General features: G+C 41.6%; 1 protein-coding gene across 2 annotated transcripts in view; it reads left to right on the forward strand.

The window, feature by feature from the left end:
* LOC126248241 (constitutive coactivator of PPAR-gamma-like protein 1 homolog) overlaps positions 1–13,278 on the forward strand; it is a 240,238-nt gene that overhangs the window by 30,239 nt on the left and 196,721 nt on the right. For both annotated transcript variants that reach the window (XM_049949081.1, XM_049949080.1), the window contains exon 4: positions 7,550–7,663. In XM_049949081.1, the coding sequence (XP_049805038.1) occupies positions 7,550–7,663 (114 nt within the window). The remainder of the gene's footprint in view (positions 1–7,549; positions 7,664–13,278) is intronic.

Here is a 13,278-nt window from a genome sequence, read left to right on the forward strand (position 1 = left end):
TATCCCCATGATAAACACATCCACAGCTCTGTGTCTGCCTCTCGAAAAAGTAAATCATTTCTTCCTCTCACCCCAGGAAATAAGCGTGACATGGAACTGATTGGGCGAGGTCTCCAAAAACCTCAAAATATTCCCTGGTCCATTGACTGAGGGTGGACAGCTTGTTACAGTAAAACCCTCACCCTTGGCCAATATATCAAAACTGCCAGCGTTATGAGAGTCTGCATAGGATCTTGCATCTCCAGTCAAGTTCAGATGTGCAATATAAAACTTAAAACCATCAAGCCAAGAACACATCTGGCAAACATAGTGCATGTTTTGCAACACTATGGCGACATTTCCTGAATTCTTCCCCGAGAATGAAGTTGTGAAGTTAACAGGGGGGAAACTGTTAACCCACTGGAGTGTGCTACAAAAGAATGAATGAATGTCTGTGTGGTTAATGGAATCAAAGAGTTGCCTGAATGCTGAATTCTACTTTTTGATTAGATGATGGCTCTTGGTTTGCTAGCAGCTGTACCTGCAGATCAAGGGTAGGGGCCTCTATCTGATCCTACAAAGCTTTAAGTGGCTCACTACTGCCCTTGTCTGCAGTACTTTCCATTTATGACTGTGCAGTGGGCATTCTGTCAGTTAAAGTTAGTGGCAACACTTACAGCAAAAATTAAACAGCAAGTGCAGAGGTGCTAAGATTTCTCCCTCCGACTCAGCACCTGAAAATAAGTAAACAAAAATATACTGCTCTCTTCTCAGACATCCGTGACATCCTCAGCATTTCCATTTGATCAGGTCAGCAACTGGAAAGCAGTGCTTTAATGACACTTAAAATAGTTGTCTTGATGTAGAGGTGGTAGCAACGTTGTTTTGGTGTCGAAGTGACAGCAATGTGGCGAGGTGTTGATGGTTCATGTGCGGAGGCAGGCACACATTGGCTGTAGCAATCTGGATGACTGCATCTTGCAATGGATAGCCTGCTGGCGTGTATGTGGCAGTGTAGAATGTGCTGATGGCAAGTGGCTGGCAAACAGCAAGGCAAGCAGCAGCTCTGCGACATGCTGTAGGTGACAGCGAACCCACTGCGTACCAACTCAGCCAATCTCTCACCGGCCCAGTTAGCATCAGATGTCTTAGTCATGGCAGATGTTGACACAAAATTGAAGCTTCCTTATTGACCAAAAGATTCGAATCCCACTTCTGACACCTGTTTCTCTTTTTTATGCAGTGGACAAGACATATAACGGGTGCACGCAGGTTTTCCAGTGAAGCTCTTAGCCAGTCGTGGGGTCACATAAGACGTTAACTTCAGTACTGGAACAGAGTCCAAGGATGCATGTTATTATTAATTGGAAGCTGGTGCTACAGTGTGTGTCCAGCCTGGAACCAGTGCTCCAGGTGGTGGCCAGCAGTTAACACGTGATTTCTCTCCCACCCATCCTATTAACTACTTAGAATGGGTAATGGTGAGCACGTTGTCAGCAGATCACATTCCATGTGACAAACAGCCTCTGTTGAAGCAATGATCCTACTCGGTGTGTAGGCCATTATGGGAGATAATTAAAATGAAAAAATAAAATGAAGTGTTTCAGTCACCAGTCAGACTGGCTGGGTGACCTGCACAGAGGATTTAGTCCAGTTAAGAAAGGAAAACTAGGGGGAAAAATGTGGGTAGTCACAAATTCTTACACAGTGATAGTGGGAATGTAATGAGTAGCATACTAAAACTTCTGATTGGTGGGATGTGAGTGTGGGTGAAGGGGGACTTGAGAGTGGTAGTTGGAGTTTGAAAGGCCCTTTTTTGTTATTTTTGACTATCTCAAAAACTGTGGCTTCTAGTGAAAATGTTTCCTGGCACAAAATTAAACTACATTAAATTTCCTTGTTCTTTAGCACTGGTAGTTTCTGCATTGCAGGGGATGAAAACATTTCGGATTATTAAAATAATATTTTAATAATATAGAAGTAGATGTACCTTGTTAAATAATGTGGATTAAGAACAAATATCAAGTGTTTGTACCACATTGAAGTGCAGTAGCATGTTACAGGATTGTGTTGTGGGAGTGTAACAGGGTGGAAAATGGGGGAAGGTAGGTCGCTGGATTGTGGTCATGAACTTCCCTCCTTCATAGGTCTGCAAAATGGAGAGAGAGCAAGCAATTCCCCATTCTGTCTAGTGCACTACATCATAAAATGTAACTACACGGTATTTCAGAAAGTTATACTGACTCTGCTGCAACTTGCATTATGAATTGCTGGCCACACTATGTGCAGATGTGCCTGGGGTATTTATTTTCCACAAAGTGCATTAACAGTACACGGAATTCAGATATGAATTACTAATTATTCTAAAGCAAGATACACATATGGATATAACCTATGTAACTCTCTGCACCCTACTCTACACTCCTAGAGGGAAAATAGATTCTGAGTCATCCAGTACACCAGCTGCCAAGTTCTTTCAGGAAAGGCAACTCCCCGAACCAAGAATGCTGCTCACTTTTGAGTTTACAGGCTTCACTATATCTCCCCAGCATTTCCTGTCCAGTTCTCTCATGTGAGTGGACAAAATAACTTCACTGTGCTTATAGTTGCACAGTGGAGTTATTTTCTGTTTATTACGTATTTACTTGCAGTTAAGTAGGAGAATACCTCATTTCAGAATATGGAGTCATTGTCTAGTTGGAAGTGTTGTTTAACAATAATGATAAACTTGGCGATGTCAAACTGAAGTCAATGAACCGTATGTTTCTGTGCAAACTTGGAATGTGGTGTTTTTGTATGAGTTTTTATCTGGTCCCCTTGAACTGTTATTAGCTTGGCAGTGGAGCCAAAAAATGTTGACTGGAGGAAAAATTTGTGTAGTCACACATTTTTGTGCTGTGTTAGGAGGGTATGTCATGAGCAATATACCAAAAATTCTGATCAGTGTGGTGTGAGCATATGGGTGAGGGGAAGGGGGCATGTAAAGGTCACTTTTGTTTTTCTTGAATATCTTCTTGCAGTAGGGAGAATTGGGGAATTGCCTGCTTGTTCATTATTTTGCAGACCTATGAAGAAGGTAAGTGCATGACCACTATTCAACGACCTACTATTCCCCACACTCGTAAACACCTGGCCCCCTCCCCCTCCCCTCTGTTACAGCCTCAAAACGCACAATTTACCCCTTAATATGGTTAGATGTGGGACATACATTAAATGTTTTTTTCTTAACATGCTGCCTTTAATAACAAACATAAAGTGTATACCATTAAAACATTATTTTTAATAATCTGTGATTTTAAGATACCCTCCAATGTGAAAACTAATAGTTCTTGAGAAAAAATTAGTAGGATCTTTTATGTAGGAAATTTGATGTGGTTTAATTTTGTACTGGAAAACACTTCCACTAGACGTTGTGGTTTTATAGAGATTATAGAAAAACCTAAAATAGTCTCTCCCACCATTCCGGATAGTTAATATGTTGTTAATAACATTCCCCCCTGTTACTGTAAAAAAATTTGCGACTACACAAATTTTTCCCTCAATAGACATTTTTTGTCTTCATTGGTGTGGCTAATAATGGTTCAAGGGCAATAGATAAAAACTCTCGTGAAAATACCACATTCCAAGGTTTCACAGAAACATATGATTTATTGGTGTCTGTTAGACCAAGTTCACCACTTGGATGAAACACCATCTCCAACTAGCAAATGGCTTCATGCTCTGATGTGAGGTCTTTTCCTACTGAACATGTGCTCACTCACAAAAATGCAACACCCGCCTACCAAGTTTTTGATGTCGATGAGCTTTTACACTTGTGGAACACATTTTCAAATTCCTGCAGTCTTTCCAGTTTAGAAAAATGATTTTGCTGTTTGAGAAGAATCACTTACAGCCCTCTTTTATACTTTAAAGGGACATTATAACTAGTGTAAATTGGGAGAAGTTATTTACTTTTAAAGTAAGTACATAATTTATAAATGAATTTAAAAGTTTTGGTGCGACATAAGAGATTGCAAAGCCTAGATATATATCTCATATCGAAATGTAGACAAGAAGTATCTCTAGCTTCAAACCATAAAAATTACTGCTTTGTACATAAAAAATAATTCTTTAAGAAAAACATGCTAAATAACAGGATAGTAGTTGTCTACTGGGACGTTGACTGATTACATAAGCTGACAGACATAATTGTCACCACAGAGTTGAATGTATGTATGTTCAAGTTGGCATAAGGAAATATAATTCTGAAGGACATGATGTAGAGTGGAATGTGCAGTAAAATTTTAACTGTGCTGTTAGAACATAAACACCTCCGAAATTGGGATGTATTCTGAAAGAAGCACCTAAAAGATATGACAGCTATGATAGCATTTAAATTGTTATGCTTTGCTGTCAGTTCCCAACCTAACTAATATGTTAGAAATTGCTACATATTATGAAAAAAATGTATGTCACGCACCACATATCTCCCTGCAAATCATCGTTAATTCTTTTTCATATTTATAAAATAATATGCTAACATTTCCCACATAGTTCATGCCGTTTTTGCAAAAGGAACCAGATCCGCAACAGTGTGTATATTATTCAGAAGAGACACTACCATTGCTCTTGTTCGTCATTGCCAACTGTCCTGTTGGGACTAACACTGAAGTTTTAGCTGAAATATGAACAACACTGCTGACAATATAATTACTGTTAGGTCAGCAGTGTTAGGAGACAAAGCACTATTGGCACAAATTGTTCCAACTTGTAATGACTTCTATGAATTAAGGACTGGGAATATCAGAGCTTGAGAAAGTTTATTGCATAAAGTTTATAAACTCTACTTGAGAGCCAGTGCTTATCCTACACCATTATACACTCCTGGAAATTGAAATAAGAACACCGTGAATTCATTGTCCCAGGAAGGGGAAACTTTATTGACACATTCCTGGGGTCAGATACATCACATGATCACACTGACAGAACCACAGGCACATAGACACAGGCAACAGAGCATGCACAATGTCGGCACTAGTACAGTGTATATCCACCTTTCGCAGCAATGCAGGCTGCTATTCTCCCATGGAGACGATCGTAGAGATGCTGGACGTAGTCCTGTGGAACGGCTTGCCATGCCATTTCCACCTGGCGCCTCAGTTGGACCAGCGTTCGTGCTGGACGTGCAGACCGCGTGAGACGACGCTTCATCCAGTCCCAAACATGCTCAATGGGGGACAGATCCGGAGATCTTGCAGGCCAGGGTAGTTGACTTACACCTTCTAGAGCACGTTGGGTGGCACGGGATACATGCGGACGTGCATTGTCCTGTTGGAACAGCAAGTTCCCTTGCCGGTCTAGGAATGGTAGAACGATGGGTTCGATGACGGTTTGGATGTACCGTGCACTATTCAGTGTCCCCTCGACGATCACCAGTGGTGTACGGCCAGTGTAGGAGATCGCTCCCCACACCATGATGCCGGGTGTTGGCCCTGTGTGCCTCGGTTGTATGCAGTCCTGATTGTGGCGCTCACCTGCACGGCGCCAAACACGCATACGACCATCATTGGCACCAAGGCAGAAGCGACTCTCATCGCTGAAGACGACACATCTCCATTCGTCCCTCCATTCACGCCTGTCGCGACACCACTGGAGGCGGGCTGCACGATGTTGGGGCGTGAGCGGAAGACGGCCTAACGGTGTGCGGGACCGTAGCCCAGCTTCATGGAGACGGTTGCGAATGGTCCTCGCCGATACCCCAGGAGCAACAGTGTCCCTAATTTGCTGAGAAGTGGCGGTGCGGTCCCCTACGGCACTGCGTAGGATCCTACGGTCTTGGCGTGCATCCGTGCGTCGCTGCGGTCCGGTCCCAGGTCGACGGGCACGTGCACCTTCCGCCGACCACTGGCGACAACATCGATGTACTGTGGAGACCTCACGCCCCACGTGTTGAGCAATTCGGCGGTACGTCCACCCGGCCTCCCGCATGCCCACTATACGCCCTCGCTCAAAGTCCGTCAACTGCACATACGGCTCACGTCCACGCTGTCGCGGCATGCTACCAGTGTTAAAGACTGCGATGGAGCTCCGTATGCCACGGCAAACTGGCTGACACTGACGGCGGCGGTGCACAAATGCTGCGCAGCTAGCGCCATTCGACGGCCAACACCGCGGTTCCTGGTGTGTCCGCTGTGCCGTGCGTGTGATCATTGCTTGTACAGCCCTCTCGCAGTGTCCGGAGCAAGTATGGTGGGTCTGACACACCGGTGTCAATGTGTTCTTTTTTCCATTTCCAGGAGTGTATATTAACTACACTTTTTTGTTTCTTTCTGTCATTCTTGTTTTCCATTAACATTGTTTCATTAAGTATAAATGACAGGAACTTTGTAATTACAATGAAACAAATGCTAGTGGAATTAACGTTGCATACATAGAGAATTTGAAGTGATTGACAAATAATGTGAGAAACAGCAGGAAAAAGTTAATTCTGGGAATGTAAAAGGGGGGGTTAAACACTGTCAACATCCCAAGGACACTTGACTTGTCCTTGTCTGCTACACCTGGGAGGACTGGCAGCCCACTACTCGGTTCTGCAAGCTTCAAGAAGCAAACCTTTTAACCACTTGACTTCAGGAACAGAATGTGGCACTTCTGTTTCTCATTTACTGCTCCTGCTAATAGCGCTTCTCTGGAAGTGCTACTTTCTGCCGGGACAGCTCATAAGTTTATTTCCAACAGGTGCAGGGACACTCCTGCCTTTACGGGAAAGTTACTATCCCTTCAGTTGGCCTAGTATGGTAGGACCAAAAATACTATAGATGGATTACGGAGAGATCCAGTTCCAGGCTGGAGAGAGACCCTTCCACCAAAACTCGCAGAACTGGTTCTGACATCCCCAACAACTGAGATGATGGTCAAATGGCGTGGTTAATAATGATATAGTTCACTTGATATGTTAGGAAAAATTTGGCAATTCTGCAAGCAACCATCTGTACATAGCTTTTGAATTTAGAAAGTAATTGATGCCCTTTTAGAATAGTAGTAGTTTGTTCCATCCAAACCTTCAGTGTGCCATAGTTGGAGTTTTTGTTAAGAGGCCAAACTGTATATTGTAATAAATGTTTTATTAATGTACATTTGTGAAAGGGTTACATATAATTAACATGAATATCTTTCAAGCTTTGAAGTTAAAAAAATTACACAATATAATTTTTATCTAGAAAAATTATTTTGTGTGTTAACATTTTTTTAAATGGTATTATGGTCAACTTTGACTGTAAAATGTCAGCACAGTTTTTACAGTACCCAACTAGATAGTGATCACAGTGCAGAAATTGCAGTAGTGAACTTAATGAATAAATAGTTTTACAGTCCTAGGTTTTCATAATGATCTTCAAAAACATTTTTGTGCCTTGGAACCCCTGCCATGAGAAGTGTTACAAAATTGTCTCTCTGTTAAGCTTTTCCTCTTTTGACGCAAACCAGAAATTTTTTTTTTTTTTTTTTTTTTTTTTTTTTTTTTTTTTTTTTTACATTATGCTTCATCTTTGTGTTATAAGATATTACTAAATATCTCTCTTGGAATTCTTAGGTTTTGAAGCACATAAATATAAAGGGAACACCACCACCTAAAGTATGGTGGGCAGCTCCAAGTTGTTTGAGGACGTGTCTTCGTATGGCTCTGAGGCATCTTAGTATCAGTGTTGTAAGTATTTAATTTAGTATCAAAATAATTTTAATCCCTAACAAAATTGTGGTTACTGTTCGTATATTTTGAGGATTGTTATCATGGTGTAGTGTGTACTTTAGAAGTAAGGATCATTACTCATTTGAAATAAAAATAGAAAACTGTGGCAAACAAGATATATTGGTAGACATAGTATGATTATTTAGTTTTGTTACTAAATATCACTGTTACTGTTCTCCCTCTTCCAGGCTAAGGTCTTCTTAGAAATGGGCTGACTACTCTCTTAGTAAATTCAGCATGTCACACATCAATTTCCAAAAATCCCCCCCCCCCCCCCCCATTTGTGTTTTGAATGCTCTGATGCAGCCTCCGCAGTGTTTTTTCTTATACCAATCTCTTTGTCTTGGATTATCAGTTAGTTGTTATATATATTCTAATCTCAGGCTGCCTCACAATTTTTGCCCTCCACAGCTCTGTCTAGTACTGTGAAAGTTATTCCCTGCTGTCTTATATCACATGTTCTATCAGCCTATCCCTTCTTCTTGAAGATATGATGAGATGGCTGCTGGATCAGTTGTCTGTTGATGTTGGCTCCGTGTTGTTCAAATAGTGTTCTCGTGTGGCAAGTGCTGTTATTGGCAACTTGTCACTGCACCAAGTAGTGAAAGTTTCACTTACCCAAGTGCATGTTTTCTGAAAGACATTAAGTTTCAATAAGGCAGGGCGAGTGTTTGATGTGTTGAAATGCATTTGGTTGCCATCAGTAAGGGGAGTCGTTGCTCTCCTGTTGGTGCAGAGTGACAATGGAGGTTTGCACTATGTGAGCTGAGCAGCAGCAGCATGCAGACAATAGGCTGCATCAGGAGCTCCCTGCCAGCTGCTCTGCAGTCCCGACAAGCTGCAACTGGTGTGAGGCGAGCTCATTGGAAGATGACATAAGTAAGTCAGTGGCACAGATCAACATGGAGAGCCCATGCACTGCATTATACGTCAAATGAGCAAACAGATGTGATCAGCATGGCTAGCCACAAAGCAACAGTGGCAACTGACATGACTAATTCGAATGTTAAGGTAAAAGGGAAAACTGCAACAGTTAGAAAGTGATGAATATACGAAAGTGGTATGAAGACTTGATAGTATTTATTGAAAAACAATTTTCTAGGCAAAAAATGACAGAGGCAAGAGCAGTGAATCAAAACTGCCATTAAAGGAGAAAATATCACAATTGGCAATAAACCAAATGATATTTATTGGCACATTGGAACACCTACAAAAAGAAAGTGACAGTTACAGAGGAAATTTTACAAAAAAGAAAGAAAAATGCAACAGAAGAAGTATGCACAGTGTAGTGCTAACAATGGCGCTTAGTAGAGATACAACCGAAACAGCTCCTGCTGCTAAAATGGCAGCATCACAAACATTTCAACAAAATACCTTGTTCATAAAGTTGAGAACAAATGAAGAGTCAAAAGTAGTGCAAACAAAAACTGTTGCGACATAACAGTTGAAGCTGCTGAAAGAGTCCAAGAAATCCATCACTGAGTAGTGATGTAAATGTTAAAACACAAGAACTGACAGTGGCTATACATAGAATAATGGAGGCACTGATACCTATCAGGACTGAGGCAATGCAGAAATTAAGACGTGTAACAAGAAGAGCCAGGAAGTTATATGAGAGCAGCTTGGTCCAAAAAGAAAGAATCCAAAGGCTGCATAGATACAGGTATGTTCAACTTTTTAACACGTTCGCTGCGGCTGACGCTTATAAGCGTTTCCGCGATCAACACGCCAGAGCGGCTGACGCTCATAAGCGTTTCCGCGATCAACACGCCAGAGCGGCTGACGCTCATAAGCGTTGCCACGATCAACACGCCAGAGCGGCTGACGCTCATAAGCGTTGCCGCGATCAGCAAGCCAGTGCGGGTAACACTTATAAGCGGTGCGCTCGCTAGCTGAGTTCTCACTAGGGGAGGTCGCCAACTGGGACACGCCGATTTCGTCCGAATTGTTTCTAGAAAAAGGTGGGACTCCACATAACGTGCCCGAAATATTTCGCCTGAGTTGGCCATAGGAAAGGAGAACATGCTCTCGAAAGTTGTTCCGATAGCACTATAGGAGGCTATACCCTATTTAGCGCTCTGTTCGTCGTTATTGGTGTAGAGTAATGGTCAAGCGCATTGCTCACGAAACAGGCGACTTGGGATCAATCCCAGGTCCGTCCTGATTTTTTTTTTCTCATTTTTATTTTACTTCGTATCTTCAGAGTGTTCGGTTATTTACGGTAGATGTATATTTCTATCGTCAAGTCAAAAATCTAATTAAAAGATTACAAAGTGCCCCTGAATAACTCCAACAACAGCGAGAGGTATCATCAAGAGAAGATGCAATTAAAATACATTCGACCGTGCTGCATCAATTCAGTGCTCTTGTGGACACCCCTATGATCTAGTACGCTTGGTTTGCATCCAAACTATTAGAGGAAACACCTTAGTTTTAAAACTTGAATTAAGTGTGCTTTCCAATGAAGCATGTTGCAGAGAAATGTAACTGCTCAAACAATGCCTTCATAAAATGTGCCTAGAGTGAAACATATATGTTTCACATGTTTCTATGATATGTCACCATAAAAATGGCAAAACTTCTACTGTCGTAATGAATAAAAAGTAGCGCACGTAATCACAAGAATCTTTAAAATCTTTATTTTCATTAAAACTTTCGCCTAGTTATATAAATATACTACTTGAATGTATTTAAATTCTACGGTAAATAGTTGAAAAATCTGACGAAACCAAGGAAAATAAGAATGAAAACAATTGAAAAAAATTAGGAAGCACCTGGGATTGATTCCAGGTCGACTGTTTCGTGAGCAATGCGCTTGACCATTACGCTACGCCGTCAACATGTTCGCTGCGGCTGACGCATATAAGCGGCGCGTTCACTAGCAGAGTTCTCAGTTTAGTTTGTTCGGCTGTGCACTCGTGTTAGTTCAAGTAACCAACGACATATCACGTAACGTGTTCCTGTCTGCAGTTGTGTGTTTTCGTTTTTTGTCGTCTGTGTTGTGCATTGTTTGCAATGGCGGCGACTGAACCGACACCGGGGCCTTCGAACGCGAAAAAGTGTAGGAAGAGTGACCAATATACTGACCATGAGTTACTACGTGTGTTAGAAGATAGTGATGTAGAGTTCAGAGAGGACGAACCAGATGAGGGTGACTGGCATTTGGAGACTGCAGAAACAGACCACAGTGATGACAGTGTGGAAGCAGAACTGTCCAGTATGTTTCGTGACAGTTCGGAATCGGACGATACGGGCGACGATGATGAGGAAATCGCCGACGATAAAGAACCAGCGCTCGCAGAGGTAAGCAAACCAGGTGTTACGTGGCATGAAGAACCACATGGGATGCAGTATCACCCGTTTACGAAAGCAGAATGTTTGCTGATGAAGCCTGCTGGCAATACGCCAATGGATTTCTTTAGGCTACTGGTTACAGATGACATACTGCAGCTCATAGTTGACGAAACAAATGATAACGCACGGAATATATTTGCGAGCGCAAATACACAAGAGGGCTCTAGAATTAGTAATTGGAAACCCGTAAGTATAGAAGAAATACTTGTCTTCCTGGGGATTTCATTACATATGGGTAATGTCAAATGTGCCCGACTACAAGACTACTGGAAGAGGGATCCGCTGTTCGAAAATAAAGGAATAACGATGAGTATGAGCAGAGACAGATATTTGCTGATCTTACGCGCATTGCATTTTGCAAAAAATCCAGAGTCAGGAGAACCGAAACCAAATGACCGACTGTATAAGATACGCCCTATATTGAATTATTTCAACAACAAAATGTGTAATGTGTATTATCCAGGTAGGGATCTCTCTTTAGATGAATCAATGATTCTTTGGAGGGGACGATTGTCATTTAGACAATACATAAAAAACAAAAGAAATAAGTATGGCATCAAATTGTACATGCTAAATAACCCAGACGGCTTCATCAATAAATGCGCTGTGTACACGGGGATGCGTGGTGATATGGGGGGAAAAGGGCATGCTGAAAAGATAGTATTGCATTTGTTAGAAGAGAAGGTGAATGTTGGCCATCACATTTACATGGACAATTTTTACAACAGCTTTGCCTTAGCTAAAACCCTGTTGAATGCAAAAACACATTGCACCGGGACACTAAGGGTAAATAGGAAAAATACCCCTAAAGACGTGGTATGCGCCAAGCTGGGGAAAGGGGACACCATAGCACGATATTCGGACGGGGTAATGATCGGCAAATGGAAGGATAGACGAGAGGTCTCCTATATTTCCACAGAATACCCCAATACAATGGAACGTGTGCAGAATGCACGCCAGCAAATAGTCGCGAAACCACTGCCAATTATCAGATATAATAGTTGTATGTCTGGGACCGATAGGCAGGACCAGATGTTGTCTTATTATTTATGTGAACGAAAGACAATCCGCTGGCCAAAGAAACTATTCTTCCATGTAGTTGACATGCTAATGTTCAATGCACATTACCTATATAATAAATACTCAGGGCATAATATGACTTTGTATGATTATAGAATACAAATAATAAAGGGACTACTTCCACCAATGGACGTTACAAAAGGTGTGCGTAACAAATGTAAAGACACACATGTTGTGCAAAAGCGGGACGCAACGGAAGGGACGAAGCAAGTTATGCGGAAGCGATGTAAAACGTGCGCGGCACGGGGCAAGCGTACGGATACACCATACGTGTGTATAACGTGTCCAAACCAACCTGGATTCTGTTTGAACTGCTGCACAATTACACATCCATAATGTAATGGGACGTCGTATCTACAGAGGAAGATCTGTTTGTGTTTGATTTGTAAAGTGTTTGCTTTATTTGATAGCCATGTAAATATAGTTACATTGGTTGCTCAGAATATGATGTTTCTGTACAGTACCGCATGTGGACTTATTTGTGGTTTGCTATAAAAACATCACCTCTACACCTTGAAAACGTATTTGTTACTAGCTGCAGTGCCCGGCGTTGCCCGGGTGTGTATTCATTCCTGTCTTATTTTAGTCCATCTGCTTCTTCTCTCTCTGTCCATCGCCTCCTGTTCTATCGCTATCTATTTTCCATTCATCTCAGTTCCGTTTTCACACAGGTCAATCTTCATGACATAATATTTCCTGTACTATGTGTCCCACAAGAATATAATTTTCCATGTTCCCCGGGAAGAATATTAGGAAACTGCAAAATGAGTTGCGAATGGAGTTGGTATTACAGACGTAATACATTACAACCACATGCATAGTGGGACGGATTTTCGTGCGTTTCATAGCTTTGACGTCATATCTCCTGTACTACGTGTCATACTATGATATAATTTCAAAGCTACATTTAGTGGTATATATGCATATCCTCTGCAAAATTTGTCGCGAATAGCTTTAGTAGTAATGACATAATAAATAGAAATCACAAACCTGATGTTGCGGTTATTCAAGAACAGAATTGTTTATGACGTCATATCTCCTGAACTATATATCGTAAGTAGTTTTTGCTACCATAGCAAATGATTCATTACCTTAGAGAAGATTTGTACCAAATTTGATTGAAATCGGTGTACTAGTTT

The sequence above is a fragment of the Schistocerca nitens genome, chromosome 3 (assembly GCF_023898315.1).
Source record: "Schistocerca nitens isolate TAMUIC-IGC-003100 chromosome 3, iqSchNite1.1, whole genome shotgun sequence".
Lineage (NCBI taxonomy): Eukaryota > Metazoa > Arthropoda > Insecta > Orthoptera > Acrididae > Schistocerca > Schistocerca nitens.